The sequence below is a fragment of the Anser anser genome, assembly GCF_964211835.1.
Source record: "Anser anser genome assembly, chromosome: 5".
In the NCBI taxonomy this organism is placed as follows: Eukaryota; Metazoa; Chordata; class Aves; order Anseriformes; family Anatidae; genus Anser; species Anser anser.
The window spans coordinates 8,126,153-8,144,942 of record NC_139725.1 but is presented as its reverse complement, the minus strand read 5'-3'; the positions used below and the strand labels follow the sequence as shown (position 1 = coordinate 8,144,942).

The 18,790-nt window shown below is 38.9% G+C and overlaps 1 protein-coding gene across 6 annotated transcripts in view; it reads right to left on the bottom strand.

Annotated features, from left to right (window-relative positions):
• Window positions 1-18,790, bottom strand: part of WT1 (WT1 transcription factor) — a 187,164-nt gene that overhangs the window by 68,421 nt on the left and 99,953 nt on the right. For 5 of the 6 annotated variants that reach the window (XR_014584931.1, XR_014584933.1, XR_014584934.1 and 2 more), the window contains one exon: window positions 16,480-17,209. Coding sequence is in view for 2 of the 6 variants with exons in the window: in XM_083837899.1 (XP_083694025.1) it covers window positions 17,163-17,209 (47 nt within the window). In the remaining 4 variants the exon portion in view is untranslated. Of the gene's footprint in view, window positions 1-6,177; window positions 17,210-18,790 lie in introns of those variants that run through there. The other variant, XR_014584932.1, reaches the window with a different exon arrangement.

The following is an 18,790-nucleotide window of genomic DNA, read 5'->3' as shown; positions in this document are numbered from 1 at the left end:
TACAGAAATTGACTCTGATGCCTGGATGAGAAAGATGCAACCTGAAAAGCAGCTCATGAGATACATGCAAATGAAAATAGGGACTGACACCAACTCTGCAGCAGAAATCTGCTCTAAAGAGAACTAGAGTACATGGCCGCGGTTACAGCGTAGATGTAATTACTAGGGTACATCAAGTCCTAAAAACAGCTCTGGCTACAAGATTTTAATTTTATTTATTTTATTTTATTAATCCTTGATCTTCACACACTGCTCATCCTGAATAAATACTTTGCTTTTGCTATTAAATTTTAAAAGCAGCAACCGGACTGGGAAGACATTCCCGTTATGTCACTACCATCAGTGACACATCAGGCAGCATGGCTCAGATCACAACAGGACTTAAACACAGCAGCGTTCAGCATCAAGACATTTGGCTGTAGGGGCTCTGACATGCCTGAAATTCCACTCTCGTCATCACACCCCAAAACCCTGTCCCGCCCTTCAGATGCCCATGTCATCTGGTTGGACGTAGATGACCAGCTCACTTTTCTTTGAAAGCAAGCCCAGTAAAAACAAGTAAGCACTCTTTTTCTAAGTGATTGAAGTGGCCAAAATGCAAGAAATTTGTGAGTACAACCTCCTCAGTGGAAGAAGTTCAAACCACCTTCCACCTTCCATGGGAGTGCCCTAACACTAGGCTGCAGGCTGCACTGCAGCAAAGGCAGCTGCTGCATCAGCCAGGATGCCCCGCTGCCCAGCACACACAGGGGCCGCTCACCAGAACACCAGGGGCAGGTTCCTGGCTTATGTGCACCTTCTACCTGGCCTTCTTTTAGAGCAGGATAAAAGAAGAGTAATTACCGTGAACTCGAGGGTGAAAAGAAAACGAGTCCTTTTATACACAGTATGAATGAAAGAAAGCATCCATGCAGTGCATGACATGTATGTCTGGGGTCATTATCTACAGCCAAGGCTGTGTGCGTGTTGATAAAGTGCTTGTCTTTTTCTAAGTCCATAGCTCCACAAAGACTTAAAAAAAAAAAAAAGTCAAACCTCCAGCTAGGGAAATAAACAGCAAAATACTACTGGTGTGTATTTTACTGAGGCCTTTAAAAAAAAGTTTTGTATCAAATTGTTGTACTGGGAAGACAAACTTTAATTGGCATTTTTGCTCCTGGGATTTGACTAACACACATTTTGCTGTAACTGAGATAACTCACACTAGGCAAGCTATTGTTAACAGAAAAAAAAAAAAGAAGAGTATTTCCCTCCTCCTTTTTTTTGGATTATTTAATTTCAGCAAGTGTGCTATGTCTGTTTGTCCTCAGTATAGAGATTTAAGTGAAAAATAAAATGTTTCTCTAGCTTGGGTGAAAATAACGAAAACCAGTTGTAGTACGTCCAGAGCTAAGTGCAAGAAGAAAACAAGTTCATGGAAAGAAAGCAGAATATAGATAGGAGGAAATAAGCACATCACCACAACAAAAGAATATTTCCCTTCTTCTGGCTAAGTTAGCAGCAGTAGCACAGCAGTGTAGAATTTTTAGCAAAATGATGTCAAAAGATCAAAACTGATTTCCAAGGATTGCTGCCCAAAAGTGTATTGGGGACCTCCAGCTATTTACTTTTGCCTACTTTAGTAAGATGATATAAATTTGTGATAAAAGCAGAATTATTTTTTTCTTCTTTTCAGAAATAACCATCTCAAAAGTAGTAACAGGCCATAAAAGAATGCAAAGATCACATCAGTCTACATTAGTTTCTGGCTCCGTTCTCTGAAACGCTATATGCTATTGCACACATGTTTGTTTTTATCTGTCAGAGTGGTTTATTGTTAGGGAAGTGTAGTATCAGCTGTCTCTTCCCTGCCATCAAAGCTACTTCGTTAAAGTTAATAGTGTTTGACTTCCAGAGGATCTTTTACCAAGGTAACAGAAAAAACTTGTGCTCATCATTATTTTTCCAGCAGTAAAGGCACCAAATGGATGCAATATCCCCTTTATCTTAAAAAAAAAAAAAAAATAAAGTCCATTGCATTAATCCATTGAAAGCATTTAAGAATTCTACTTGTCATTTACTAAATTACTTTAGCTGTGAGCAACCATGCCCCAAAAGTTAACAGCACACCATCAGATAGCAGACCACACTGTATTAATGAAAACCTGCTTTGGTTTGTGGAAGGCTACTGTACAAAGGTTCCAATACACCTGTGCTCCTCTGTGCTGCTGTCTGTTTAACATTACTGCTTAATGGGTACAACTATTTGTGTTAACTGACATAAAGCATTTAGTAATGCTGTGCCTGCAGCCCGCATGAACACACTGTCTTAAATAAAGAACATCCAGAGAATATAATGCTGATTTAGTCAACCATTTCTGTTAGGTTTTAACTAATCATTAGTTGAGAAATGTTTGATAAGCCATATCATTTTGAAAACTTTTTCTACACTTCTAAAAACATACTCCTTCCCTTGAGAGCATCACTGGCTCCGTTCCCTTTCATTTGCATCTCTCCTCATCTCTATTATCTGCAAAGTGCTAACAGTGCTATCTGATTTCATGAATTAATGTGTTTCCCCAAAACTGGACTTATTTCTGTGAGGAAAAAAAACCTGTCAATACATTTTATTACTTTTAATCAGAAAGTACAAATTCTGTGAACACCATTACATCAATGAAAAAATATGCATTGCCAAAAGAATTAGAGGAACATAAAAAAAAAAAAAAAAGAGAGAAAATTTATGCTGGAAAATGTTTATATTTAAAGCTGCTTACATAGACAAAATGCTGCTACTTTACATAAAAACATGCTAGTTTTCATAAAACTACTTAGGGACTGAGTGCATACTCATAGTGTAATACACAAGTAACCCATTAACAGTAACAAATGCAGACTTGACACAATCATCGAGAACTTGTTCCTATATAATGCAAATAAAACATAACAAAAACCATTAATCTTTAAAAAGATCAACACAGTTCCAGACACATTAGAATGGTTTGACACATTCACAGATAAAAAATGTTAATCCGAACATATGTTTGTGATATCAAATACAGGAGCACCAAGTCTGAATCAATTTAACTCTGTGAGTTACATGCTATAAAAAACTCATGCAGCTCAACAACCTGTAGTAAAAGAAAAATACAGATGAGAATGTTATGCAGGATTAAGAAACATCCAATCTTCTAACAGACATTATAATAAAATATTTTTTAAAAGAGAGAGCATGCATCTAATGCCTACAATAAGGGAAAAATTAACTGAATTACACTTTTTTTTTCATAATAGATAATTCTCCCTCCCATTCTTTTAAATATGAATTTAAAATATGATTTTTTTCAGACATTTTAACCTGAGTAATCTCAGTACCATTTTTTCAGTATGTACAAGTGCACCAAGAACACTCGTGGTATCTAGGAATACACGTGGTCATTTAACTGCTAAGTATCCCCTCCATGTGAAATTCCTGAAGGCAACAAGGTTGAAAACAAACCAGTTAAGTATATTGCTTGAATCAACTACTAAGACTTCTAAAGAAGTACAAAAGGGTACCTCCAGACCAAGCCCGGGAACAGGAAGGTGTGTGAACGAAGCACCCATCAGCTAGCACAAGGGGGAGCAGTTGGGTAACGTTAACAAGGCTTGCGACCCCTACCTCTGAAGGTTTAAGATGCAAGTTCACAGAACCTGCTCGCCGGCTGCCTTAGCCAACTGCACAGACAGCTGCTTTGCAGGAACTGACATACCCACAGGCAAGCATCTAGAGAAATGAAAGCTGGCTTCCTCAAAACCACCTTCTGTGCGTGCACACTTCAGAAAACAGCCGTGCTGCCCCATGAAATGTTTGCAACTTTTTTTCTAAAAAGCAAGAGCAATTGCATCCACTATTTGGTCACTATTTTAACCACAGTTGCAAAATTCAAGCATTTGTGGGCGGAGAGAACTTCTATACAATTTTTTAGATTTTGGTAACACAGCAGCACTGCAAATTAAGTGAATTACAAGGCATCAGAGAGTATCATTGAAGTCCCTATGTGCTCCTGCATATCAACTCATTTCAAATGTTGTACAAAACAATACTAAATATCAACTTTTCCTCCATCTTGAGGGAACTAGTAAGTTGCAGTACACATTGAAATATACTGAAAAGCATTTGTAAATCATTGACCCTTATGAGCTTTGCTGTTTCACTGACAAAATCGATCTTTATGAAGAAATCTGGAGAGAGATCCTCAACCAAAGTTCACTGTCATGGCTTACTGTGATGTTCTTCCAGATTAATACAGCTGTAGCACTTCCTGTGAGACTGCAGCCATCCTGCTGTCTGGAAACCACCTTCTCCAAAACCCAAGACAGTATGCTCCTTAGGGCAGGGAATTCTTTTAGCTTCATGTTTACTAAACACAGTTAAAAACAAACACCTTCTGTCTGTGACTAGGAATCACTGTTGCTACAGTTAAACACTTTTTCAAACAAAAACTTCAGAAATAATTATCATGATAAAATAGATAGCCTTTCATACTTAAGCGCCAAATGCAGCTTGATTGAAAAATAACAATCAGCAAGCAGACCAACAGACATGAAGCAGTGTAAGAGTTCTTTTGTAAACCAGATCTTCAATCAATAACTGCTATTTACATAACAGATATATTTCACAATATAATTTACACTACTGTTGTATCTAAGTCTTGTTTTTAACTACTCCTAGAAAGCAAACTACAAAATGCCAGAGAAAAATCCTCCATTGAGCACTTATTCTTACAAGTACAATCCTCCATTTTTAAGACAACTTTCTAAAAGAAATTCGCATGCTCAAAACCCCACCCAAATTCCACAGAAGCCAGTGTGAATCCTTCCACAGGATCCGCTGAAAGCTTGATGGAGTTCGTTTTACTCTTCACCACGCAACAGGGCACCATCCGCCCATGAGTATTTTGAAAATCACCAAAATAGTAAAATTTCACACTCAAGTGAAATACAATTTAAAAAAAAAAAAAAAACACAACTTTTTAATCTTTTTTTTTTTTCCATAAACTGAAAGGATCACCAGAGGCAATCTTTAAATCACTCCACACCACCTATATGCAACTTTTAGCTCCGCAGAATTGCTGTGGTTACTTTGGCCAGCTGAGAATACGATGATCATCATTAAAAGAAACGCAGGAAAATCCCTTCAGCACAACAAAATCTGAACTACGGGTCCAATAAATCAGCCGGTTAGCTTAATTAAAAAGAACGTATTTTTAGTGGCATCACTCCAAAAGCATTACAGATAGGTCAATTAGTTACATTCTTCCCTCAGAATAAAAAGTGAACGCTGACTGTATTATTTTACTTCTGTAGGTTACTTGAAGATTTTCATCTGGGAAAAAAAAATATCTCATTTAAATCCACACTCTCCCTCTTCCCTTTTACTTACTGCACTATGCTGTTAAGAGAAGGAAAGATTTAAGGGTTTTTAACCAAAGTATCTGCTTGAAGTTCCAAGTAAAGCCTTGACAGGGGCCAGCTTGCCAAGAACTCTGCTTTCCACCAGTAAGCTAGGAAATCTATCCAGCTTTTTTTTTTTTCTTTTCTTTTTTTTAAGAGAAAAAAAAAAAAAACACCAACGCTTCCGTTGAAGTTTTATTTTCTCGTCTGAGGATTCCTCGCGCTCGCTCCCCAACACAAACGCGAGTGACCACACGGGTGACCGCCCCGCTCTCCCCGTGAGGCGCCTGGAAACCGCCTGCCTTCAGCCGCGCGCGCACGCGGCCCGGCAGCCGCACCGCGACGGCCGCCGCCACCGCCCGGCCCCGGCTCCCGAGCTGCCCGCCCCCGGCCCGCCCCAGCCCGCCGGGCCGCCGGTACCCGCTCCTACCGCTGTGGGGCGCCGCGCCTCGCCGCCCGCCGACGGTCCGCCAACGGTCCGCTAACGGTCCGCCAACGGTCCGCCAACGGTCCGCCAACGGTCCGCTAACGGTCCGCCAACGGTCCGCCAACGGTCCGCCAACGGTCGCGCGCGGCGCTGCCCCGTCATGAGGCAGCCCCGAGCAGCGCCTCGCCTGAAGGGCCGCGTCGGGGCGTTTCTGTGAGGAAAAGCCGAGGTTTCGTTCCGAAGAAACGCCGCCTCCCGCCGGTACCGAGCTGGTCCTGAGGCGGCACCGCACCCAGAGGGGCAGAGAAATGGTTAGTGTAGAGAAAAAGCTTTACCTTTCAAGTGTGCGTTTCGAGGAAACGAGTGATCTTCCTAGGCCTTGCGTTTGACCTCATTACATCGGGAACGTGCTATAATCTGAAGGAGCGCCCTTTTATTTTAAAGGAGAATTTCTTCTAAATAGATGATGGGCTGATAGATAAATAAAATGAGTGTGTTCCAAATCAGCAGTGTGTCAAGATACACTTCAGTACACATTACATCGAACTACAACAAAGACAACTTGATGAAGCCCGTTTGTAAAATGGCGCTGACATCCCAGATGAGCCTACAAAGAAAAACGACACTTGTTTTATCTACTGTAGATGGCAAGGAGGTACATAGTCTCCATGCTGTCACCTGATCCAAGGCCAGTTTAGCTGACAGCATGAAGCAGATCTGTAGTGCATGATTATCTGACTATTCCTTCTCTATAGACTGTGTTGTATCATGGTGAAAGATTTGTACAAGCTGAGGAGAAAGCAGGGAGTGTATCAGAGCAAGCCTGGCTTTCATGGAAGTATTAGCACTGGGCAGGTTATTAAAAGGGCCTCTGGAGTGTAGTCATAAAAAGAGGGAAGAATTTCAAAGGTAACTCAGCACAACAAACAGCCGAGGAGGAACAACTTCATGCAACTGCCAAGAAGAATATGGCTAATGCTCAAAAATTCAAAAAAAAAAAAAAAAAAAAAGCAGAAACATGATAAGAATAGAAAGGATGTTCATTTTCAAGCAGAAGATAAGATATGGATTAAAGTTCATTCTCAGAATAGTGCAGAGAAAGATTTTATGGCTACGCTAGCCCCAAAACAGATGATTCCTTACTGAGTTATTTAATAGGGTAAACTAAGCTTCAGCACTTACTGTATGCAAAGTGTGCTGCTGTGGGATGTAAATCCACATAAGCTTACACTTCTGGCAATTCTGTCAGACTTTATTCTTCTGGAGTTCTGGTAGATTTGCCTTTTGTATTTTTATGTTTCCATCTCCGATTTTATCTATGTGGATGTTAAGTCATTCTTTTGTTTTATTTACCTCTGTCATTCAGTTATTAGCTTTCCCTCAAGAAAAGCAAATAACCACAAAAAGGGTGGTAACTGTGTAAATAGTCCCTTACATACAATTGATTTAAACTTTCTTTTTTTCATTACATATATATAATTTCTATCCCTATGAATCTTGGCCCAAGGATGAGCATTAGCTGACAAGCTGGAGAAAAAGAACTTGCAGAGGGAGAGGAGCTGGATAACAGGGCTCGCTCAGCTGAAGGAAAGGGTTCCTCAGTTTCTGATCATCATGGAATAACCTGCAATATTAACCAGAGAAGAAGCAAACAAGTAATTTGAGAAAGCTTTGATTACTGGCAGAGCAAGGCAGAGAAAAAAGACGAGGAGCAATATTAGTTGGGAAGGGACAAGCAAAGTTGTACATGAGCTAGGGAAAGAAAGCTGCTGAAGTAAATTCTTGTGGAGAAATTGGTGAAACTATATTAAGTTTCTTATAAACCGGAATTCACCAGAAGTTCATTAGTCACCTTTTCAGGCTATGAACATGTTTTTGGTTAGTTATATGTGGAAAGGAACAGCAGAATTTTCCACTGTCCCTCTTGTCCTACTGTCCCTTTCATATTTTTCTCCCACTCTCAACTTCTTTTTCCATGTTGTCTCTTATATTTGAATAACTTCCCATCTGCCACATGCCAAATCTCCTTCAGATCCCTCCTTAAAACCTACTTCCTTCACATAACCTACTTATGCTGATATTTTCACCACGACATCTCCATTCATTCCCCATCTGAACTATTGTACCATAAATCATATTTGTCTTGCTTAGATTGTCAGTGCTAAACATAAAGCATGTCCCGGACATTCTAGCAGTCATTCCTAGTCTGCTGCCACATGAATGATAGCGGGGTCTTGTATCAATTTCTGTACATTTCCCAGCAGAACAGAAGAGAAAAAAATTATTCAAAGAGCTTCACAACAGCCCTCAAGGCTTGTCTGTATTACACAGCTGGGAACAAACATTTCTTCCTCCTCTGAACTACAACTCATTATATTATTAGTTAACCAAAGGTTAAATATAACTAGCAAATATTTGTTCCTATTACACGTGACAGTTTCTTATATATATACAAACATCTTAGTAGATACTAAAATATGCCTTTCTTCTTGGTTCTGGAAGTAAATGTTTCAAATAACACAGTATCTGAACCTTAATAGAAAACATAATTGTTAGTCCTTAGCAGTCAATAAGGAGAAATTAATTACTTAAAATTTGATGAGAAAAATCTGTGAACAATTTTGAAAATGAATTCTGTCAGGTCATAGTTAGTCAACAGCTCTCTTTTTCAATTGGGAGGATTAATGTTTTTTTCCATTAAACTAATGCCAAAACTTTGACTCACTGGAAATAAAACATTAGCTTAAAGAGCTACTCATTATCATTTGTTTTACAGTAAAAAATAAATTTCACGAATTAAGATATAAACCATTTTGTCACATAGCAATATGTTGGAGAAGATGTGGAAGGTGACCTGTGTACAAATAGTTCATCCATCCTTGCCAGGTTCCCAACTACTGTAACACATACATGGTTCACATGGAAAGACAGAAGTTTCACTTGCTCAGACTATTGGTTTAGGTTCTGTAAAGCAGAAAAGATAATGCTTACCTTGCAGGAGTATGGTGATGAGTAACTATCGTTTTCGTTATCTGTAGCATGCTGAGCCCTCCCCTGTGCGTACACCCTCTGACCTAACATCGGCACAGGCATGGATGCACGCTGTGAGGTCTTCGGGGACAAGACACCTTTATGCATGTGAGTAAAGATTTCTCATAAGCAAAGAAGTTTTCGGAATGAGTCCTGGTATAGGGTAACTAAAAAGTAAAGAACATCTCTTAGAAGTACCTCTTCAACATGTATTGCTGCTCATACAAAAGACAGTAACAGCAGATCCTAAGGTCACCTTCTTGCATGCAAAGACTATTCCCACACGAAAGCAGGAAAACTTGAGAGGGCCCAAGCACTTATGGAAATGATGAATGGAAATGGGTCGTGTCCAGCATCTTGCAGTATAAATTCATGTTTGTTTGAAATCAAAATCAAAATCGAAATCTTACTTTAAAATTGAAAACCTGTATTAAGCATCTAGGTGAGACAGGTAAAGAAAAATATAAGATTTTTTAAAATTTATTTATTTATTTGATAATACTAACTGGAGCATCAAAAATCATTTCAGGACTTCTTGCAAATCTTTAACATCAAATTCTCCTTTATTTCACAGAAAATGACCTGGTCATTAATTGTTATCCTATCATGTGTTCAGTAGGATAGATCTCATGTTATACTGCATTTAAGGTTTTATTTACCTTTTTGGTTTGTAACAGTGTTTTGGTCAATCTTGCTCCCAGACCATAATGTTTTTACAGATGTTTTTTCTCTACAAAAGGTATTAAACTCTTTATTAACCTACTGAGATCTGGAACTGGCATTCTTGGCTTTGGGGACACTCTAAAATGACAAAGCTGGGAAAGTGTTGGCAGATAATACCTTTGCAAGTGGGGACAGATGTTTTACAAATGCTGAGAAGCTAAGGAATCTGCAAAATTCATAAACCCCAGTGGGTTTAATGCTTCTGCTGTCTCTAAAATACCAATACCAACACAATATGTGTGTCCCATTTTCTGCATTGACAACCACTGTGAATTTTAGGATCAGTGCTGACCATTAAGTTCCTAGTATACATCCTAAATATTTAGAAATACTTACTTTTCTGAAGAAACTACTAGTTAAAATGTTGTTAAAGTAAAGGTATTTCAAAGCACATGTGAATAATCTAAAATGTATTTCCTCTGCAAAACTTGGTTTCTTCAAAATTCCTAATCCTGGTTATGAATTTGGAAACATTGATTTTGGTTCTCAATATGAAATACTTTGAAAATGTTGTCATTTTTTCATAGGAGAGACAAGTACTTTCAGAAAATATTACATATGCCTTTCAGAAAACAATACATCTTCAAGTTGCCCCTGCTTGGCTACTTAAAAATGGAAGTACTCAAAGTTTCTAGTTACCGTGGATAATTTGGGCATACAAAAAACCACTGTGGATTCATATGCTGACTGCCTCTTGTTCCGTGTTAGAAAGTTCTTGTCTTTCTCTACTGCCAGCTTCTCAAGCTTATTTGGGTCTTAATATTTACAAGATAAACTTTTCATACTTTTAACATTATAGCAGACAATAATTGCTCTGGTACATCTGTGAGAGCTCACCACCTTCATTTCAGTCTCTAAGGTTCTAATTCAGGAAAGCACTTCAGCAAATCCATCATTTCTGAGCAGTGTGTAGACTACACAGATATTCAAATGTTTTCTGAATGGGAATGTTTTCTTATAGATCATACACCTGGAACCTATTAAATACTTATTATCCTGCAGCACAAGAAAGAATTGTATTCAATCTTCTCAGGGTTAACTGTTCTAGGAATTTAAAAAAAAATGGGAAATGCATTGTTTGTAAGTAAATGTGCCAAATGTGCCACATACAACTAAAGGAACTAAAGGAACAGGTTCCTTGAAGTATGTTTACATTGCCATTTTTGAAAGTCAGACTGCACTTGAACAGTTGAGTACAAAACAGTAGCTACCTGAATGCAGACATTACAAAGCAGGAAACTGGGAGTAGAGAGTATATTTTAGAGAGACCTATTTCTGTCTCAATGTTAAATTACATTGATGTTCTAACAGCCTGCACCCTAGTGAGTCACACTGTTGATAGGATCCTGGCACTGCTGGATACAGTGCACAGTTAAACCCCATCTGTGCTGTGTATGAGGGAGAGATCTAGTTCCTGGCCCATGGAGACGACTGTTTACATTTCATAAGCCTGCATATTTTTACAAAAATAACCGTCATCACCATCATCTGATGTCAGTTCCACAGCACATGCGGCGATTTACCCACTGGTTACGGCAAAGGATTTTAGAATCCATTCTTGCCGTTAAAGAACACCAATACTCAGATTTCAGAGAAGTCAAAGTGCTGTGTGTCCAAGGCATATTGTACTGACCACAATTTTAATTTCTTATTTAATTCAATAAAATCTATCTTTGCTGAAGCTGCTCAACATTGCCACAGGATTTCCAGTCTACTAGTAAAGTTGAGAGTTACTATCCCAGCAGTCTGTTCTGGCTTTCTACATGACATAAAAAGTATTTCTTGTAACTGATTAGCAATAGGTTGTTTTTGTAACAGTGTGTTTCTGTGCACATGCCCTCCTTCAATATCCCTTCCCTATTCCCAGGACAGAGACACCAAGTCAGTAGTCACAGACTACTATATTACATCAGAGAGCCCTCATTAAATCACTGTAGACACAATTATCTTTTGTATCCATCAAACCATGAAAGGTTACCTGAGTTACTAAAAAATTCCAGGCGTCTTCTTAATAAACAACAGTATAGTGATTAATTGCTAAAAGAACCTGGTGCTTTAGGAGTAGCTTTTATTAGGAAAGTTTAACATGCTCATTCACCAGACAACTGAACTCTCCACTTCTCACTTTCTCAGGTCACCTGCAAGTACTAAAGATTTATGTGAGCAAGAAATATTGTTACTTTTTAACATGGTGGTGTTTTTTTAAGCAACATATCTTAGATAGAGATTTAGCCCCATGATGCATACAAAGAAAGAGACTTTCCTTTGAGAGGATTTGGTATGAACTGGGTCACAAAGGCAATTAAAAGTCGTAAACCAGCTGTATTATGTCTGTTCAATCCTTTTCATTTGTGTCAACGGGTGAAATCGTAGCATGGTACGCCCTGGTTCATTTTGTCATTCTGAAACTAGAAATGATGTAAACAAAAAAAAAAAAGCAGCTCTTTTTGTGAAAGATACTCATTTTATTCCACTTAATGATAAATTTGAAGCTGCAAATACATGTGTATTTTTAAAGATTATAAAAAGGGCATTCGGTAGTCTGGATTCACATTAATTGTGATTAATTTTTTTTCTTCTTTATCCCACAGTATCTATACATTGGGTGAAATATATGTAAATAAATCACACCATCAGTGCTGTCTTTTCATTCACCTGTGGAATACTTCATATGAATTACTGGGTCATGTAAAATACATGCTTTAAGTTCCATTTGAGCTGAACTGAATATGCTTTCTGCTTCCATGGAAGATCACTGTAAACACAGTGAAATTAGTAAATCATGTATGTGGTTGTTCAGTAAGGAGTCACTCGAGTTAATTGTATTTCTGTTGTTTTTGGCAAATAACTACTGCTACAATATTTACTCGCACTTAATAAGCTGAAGCAAGCTCTGAGCCTCTTTGAAATCACACTCTAGTGTACAAAAACCGTAAACACTGCAGAATGAGGATTCAGCTTGAAAACAGATTCATTACTTACTTGCCAAACTTCCTGCAAGTGGGGGAGGATTTGCTACTCTCAGTAAAGTACCTTTGTAGGTAACTGCTGGGAAAACAGACATAATACCTTGGTGGTACTGAGCAGCTGGCAATGTGGCATCATTCCTAAATAAATTCCCTCTTCCAGAGCTCATCTTCTGGAGGAGAGGTAATGAGTCCCTTTGTCCTCTTTGCTACCAAATAGGATAACAATCAGTACCTCTGCTCAGAGTTCATAAAACTAGTTTACACTTCCCCTTCTCTGCTCCAGTCCCAGAGAGCCACTGTGGCTGCCCCAGAGATCATAGAATCATAGAATCATAGAATATCCCGAGTTGGAAGGGACCCATAAGGATCATCGAGTCCAACTCCTGGCACCGCACAGGTCTGCCCAAAATTTTAGACCATGTGACTAAGTGCACAGTCCAAACGCTTCTTAAATTGCAACAGGCTTGGTGCAGTGACTACTTCACTGGGGAGTCTGTTCCAGTGTGCAGCCACCCTCTCAGTGAAGAACCTCTTCCTGATGTCCAGCCTAAACCTCCCCTGCCTCAGCTTGACACCATTCCCGGGGGTCCTATCACTGGTGATTAAGGAGAATAGGTCAGCGCCTGCCTCTCCACTCCCCCTCGCGAGGAAGTTGTAGACTGCAATGAGGTCCCCCCTCAGCCTCCTCTTCTCCAGGCTGAACAGGCCCAGTGACCTCAGCCGCTCCTCCTATGTCTTCCCCTCTAGGCCCTTCACCATCTTCGTTGCCCTCCTCTGGACACTCTCCAACAGTTTTACATCCTTTTCGTACTGTGGTGCAGACATGTAGGGTACAGATCGCCAGACACGTAGGATACTGTGGCATAGAGGCATTATCCACATCCTTCAGGTTTTCTGAATTCCCGGTAGCACCAATTCCTGAGGCAGAACTAATCAAAATGGGTGAAAATTTGCACCTCAGGAGTTCACTTCCGTTAGCCATTCTGTTCTTTTTTTCATTTGCATTGTTTGGGTCATATTCGTACTCTTATCTTCACCTGTGCAACTTTCTTACTCGTTCCTGATACAGTTATCTGCACTTTGGTGGGGGTGGCGGGGAGGAGAGTGTCCTATGTAGTCCCTAAACAGCTTACTGCCATAGCCAGACAGAAACTCGTCTATAATTTACTTTATACTGCCAATACTTTTTGTGAGAGGAAATTGTTGGGGCACTGGAAGTTATTTATTTTCTACTATATTTTATTAGGTTATTTCCTGTTTTTCTTCCTGTTCCTTTTGCTCTGTCTAATTTGGCAGATTGATTTTCTTCTTCCACTTTCCTTCGTCTTTGTTTGTTCTCCCTGTCCTACTCACCACTACTTCTCCAAATCTTCTGGACATCAGTTGAATCTAAGAAAGTAGAGCTGGCCAAGGATTTCGACATTTAAAACACAGATAAAGCCTTTCAGTTAATTTAAACCTTCAGGCTTGCCAGAATACTTACATCCAGATCTAGAAAACAGTCATTTCATCTGGGATTTCTTTTTTTTTCCTTTTCACATTTTTTTTTAATATTTTATTTTCCCAGAACTTATGCTAGCCCCTGCTTTATCTTGTTCCTTTTCCCACTAAAGTCACTGAGAGTCATACTGGCCCAATTCTTCTGCTTTCTATTCTGGGTATTATCATTCTCCCAAAGACTCAGGCATCTCCGTGGCTCTCAGTTTTTTAGCATTTAGACTGGGATTGGCAGACAGCAAAAGCATCAGGAAATAAAGCAACATTCCTGGCATCACCTGCTGAGTAATGGGCAAAATGAGACATTTGTTTGGGGTTACGTAAGCTTACCTTGCCTAAGACCTTCACTGCCGAACACATTTACCTTTCTTTCTCTGTTAATCTCAGTTAAGTATAGTTATGTTGAAAAGATGTGCTTACTATGACTATAATATTCTGCTTTGGCATCCAGCTCCATCTCTGTTTTGCACTGCATATTTTATTGTTGTATTAGGTAGTGAAAATTGCTCATTGCTTGACAAAACTTAACCTGATTTCTCGGTAGGTGAATTTTCCAATCTGCTATCTCACAAATTTCCAGTGAAATGTACTGTGTTTCAGGAAACGAGACCCTCTGAAGTTATGTGCCCCTCTAGACTGAGATAAATTGAACAGCATTAAATGCATCTATACCTTGGGAAAAAAGATCATTAAGTTCAACTCATAGAGAAATAGCCCCAAGGGATCTTAGGCTTGCTCAGGCTAGCCAAAGGCCACAGCCAGCACAGCAAATTCCCAAATTTGACATTTTTAAGCTATTAATTTGAATTGCCAAATAGTCTTTAGACATATTGTCACAGCTCCTTGATGTGGAATTGCTCAGAGGTTAATTTTACTCATCAGCTGCATCAACACATGGTCAAGGAAGACAGGGGTGATGTGTTATTCCTGCAGCGTTTTTTGATTTCCCTCTTAAGAAAAAAGTTATTGGATTTGTATTTATTTTTAACAAAGTTGGTACTGTCTCATAACTCTTTATAATAAACAAAACTTGCAGAAAAGTATCAATTCAGTTCAATAGCACATAAAACAAATATAGATTTACCAAAATGTCATCGTTACAAAAGCCAAATGAGGAGGGCTCATCTATTTTAACCACGTATTTAGTAGCAACTGGGCACAAGCCATCAACACTGGAGAGGGAAACTCCTAACATTGCTTTTCTAATCAGTTTCTAACATGTTATCTAAGTTTCAGCATTTGTTAACTAAGCACAAATTTGATAGCATTGAGGGGAAGCAATACGCTCAAAGCAGATTACAGTCAAGAATATGCTGATACTAAAAGCACTGAAAAAATATTTTTTACGCCAAGAAAGAAAGAAAAAAAACTTGGGGTATGACCTGGAAATTTGAATACTTGAAGAACAAGGGTTCAGCATTTTTTATTTTTCATTTTTGGCACACTCCAATTTACTGCTCATGCATTTGGACACAGATTCAACTGTCTCCTGTATCCAAGGATAATGACCTACCACTCCAGTGATTTAGTAAACCTCAACTCTGTTCAGCCACTCAATCAGTGATGGGCTAATCCCTTAATGGCCATTTGTGTCTTTCCAATGCATCCTAAAGAGTTCTGCAACACTCCGATTCTGCTGCACAGAATTACGTGCACTCCTTCCCCCCTTGTTATCTTATCAGGTAGCTAATTCCCACAAATGATCGTGCAGTTTCAAGTTTAAGATGAAATTGCAATTGAATCATAAATTTGTCACTCTCTAGACAGCTGCAAAGTCAGTAAAATCTTGATCAAGTGGGGATTAGTCACTGGATTGAACAATTAAGACCTGTGAGTACATCTGGCCCTCAGTCAGAGACATGTTTATTGATAAAAAAAAAAGAAAAAAAAAGTTTATGTAGAGGTTTAAAATGTTATTAATTCTTAAGTGGGGCATAATCCTTTACCTAGTATATTGTGACACATAGCTAGCTATACCACTAAGGCCTTGTCCTGCTCAACTGACTATTTAAACAGAATTAATCTTTTGCAATAATGACTGTGAGCCTTTATAAATACCAGAGGAGAGTGCAGAGATGTCATTTACAAAAATTGTTTGCTTCCATGGTTTTTTGAGTCTGTGAACTAAAATATCATTTCAGATCACCTAGTTATGTTTTTATTAAAATGTTCATATATATTAAGCAACATATTTCCGACACAAGAATAATATGTTAACTGCAAAGAACTGACATAAACACCCATCTATCTGAGCCCTGTTTTCAAAAAATTAAGGCACAATAGGGTATTGGAAAGTTATTTTGCACTGCCCGTTACATGAAGGAGACAGTAAAGGAGATAAGCAGTTCCCTCAAGTTAGTGACCCCTACCCACGATTTTCTTTAGTAGAGATTTCTCCCATTGTATTGTGTCTCCATGTTTTACCATGATCCATTTTGATAGTTTATTGTAGTAAACAGTAGATCTCTGAAATGTGAAGCATTACCACTCCATGGCTGTAAATTTTACACCTTTCATATTTCGAACACTGCCATAGTTTCTTACATACAAATACAGATGGATTTAAATTCTGTCTACTTCTATAGTTCATCAGTTACAGGGTTTCCATTGTGTTGACAGGCAGCAGTAAAGAACTCAGCAGAGGCTAGAAGCCTCATTTCAGAAATACTAACAGCAGCAATTTTTGCTCATCTTTGTTCTGACTGAGACTTCCACTAGTAAATTAAAAGGAAATGATTTAAGCTATAATTCACTGATACCATGAGTGTGTGCAGTCCTGTTGCCTGACAGATTCGGTGCTTGTGAACTTAGCGAACAAATTTTGTCTGCCAGGTCTGTAGTAGGTAATAATTGACCAAGCTCTTCCAGTGCCACAAGTATCAGTTTTTTTCTGATTTATCTAGTGCAATGAAAAAAATAGAAGCATTGCTGCATCTGTAGATTAAGATAGGATTTGATTGCCTGATGGAAATCTTCATGTTCTACTTGCTTGTTACAAAAACGGTTCACTGGAATTACTCCGGACAAAAGAGAAAATTGAATTTGCATCTTCCGCAGCCTGAATGCTTTCATCCCATAGCTCTTAGTACAAGATGTCTTCTTTAAGCAGATCTGTACCTTTCAATCCCGTTGCTTTTCTCACAAGATACTGAAACAAAACATTCAGCGTGAGGTTTCAAAGAAACATTTTGTTCAACTCAACACAGCAGTTTTCAGCATCTGATCACCAGAAAAAAGAAAAAAAAAAAGGAAAGAAGGAAGGAAAGAAGGAAAGGAAGAAAAGGAAGGAAAGGAAGGAAAGGAAAAGAAGGGAATGGAAGGGAAGGGAAGGGAAGGGAAGGAAAGGAAGGAAGGAAGGAAGAGAGAGAGAAAGAGAAAGAGAAAGAGAAAGAGAGAGAGAGAGAGAGAAAACAAAAAAAGAAAGAAAGAAAGAAAGAAAGAAAGAAAGAAAGAAAGAAAGAGAAAGAAAGAAAGAAAGAAAGAAAGAAAGAAAGAAAGAAAGAAAGAAAGAAAGAAAGAAAGAAAGAAAGAAAGAAAGAAAGAAAGAAAGAAAGAAAGAAAAGAAAGAAAGAAAAGTAAATTTGTCCTAATGAAATTAATACTTGGGACATACATGTAAGTTTGGCTGCACATCTGAAAAATCAATTCACATCCTTAATTAACTTAGCAATGTGATTGATAGAGCAATGTTTCAGAGTTCAAACCCACGTTAATGTAATAACAAAGCATTAACTCCACACAAGAAACTAAGATTAATTAATGCTATGGAGGAAATGAGTATCTCCTTGTAGTAAGATAGCAGTAATATTTATCCTCGTACAGTTACACTGAGCAGCACCAAATACAATATCATATGCAATAAACAATCATCATAATGTTTAGCTATATTAAATGTTCACAGAGCTCAGCTGGAAATAAAGGTATATATAATTTTGGCAGTGCCTAATTACATTCTGTATCTTTAAAACACTCTTCAGCCAGCACTTGTTTCAGATTCTGTGACTGGTACAGATTCTAAGTAAAGGAAAGTAGAGAAATGAAACCAAGTGTGGCTGAAAAAGTTCTCAGGCGATAGTTAAGTCGGGCACGTACTTCTACCTGCCTGGATTTAGCACTGGGACATGATGGAAAACTTCAAGGCTAAATTAACCATCTTGCGTGTTTTGGTTTTTTTGAGCAGAAAGGCTGGAGGCCCAGTCTTTCACAGACATAACATTTCTGCAGCCCTTCCTGCACAAGGAGGCTTCAAACTCTGATTTCAATTGCTCTCTCATGTAAGCCAAAACCATGCTCTCAAAGACACTTTTTCAGAATCCCCGAAGTGCTCAATTCCCACCCAATAACAGACTGCAGTACGCAGGAGGGGAACTTTTAGTCGCTGCTTGGTCAAAGTTAACAGGTGCCACAGCCAACAGTGTGCAGAGGTAGCCGAGCCCCTCAGGACTGCGCTCGTTTGGGCTTTACTCAGTGCAGTGTTACCACTGGTGGTTAGTTAGGTGGGTGTTGGGAGCTGAGCCACGTACACCTGCTCAGGTTGGAATGTTTTAATTTTTATACACTGTGGCAATTTCTCCCTTACTATCACACCCTATGTTCTTCGTCAAATCACAGCTGAAGGGCCTCGCAGTCAAGGAACGCAGCCTGAATTCTTCTGACAACCAGGTTGGATTAGGGTGATTCACTTCATGAATCAGACAGAACATACCCTACATTAGCCATTGCTTTTCCA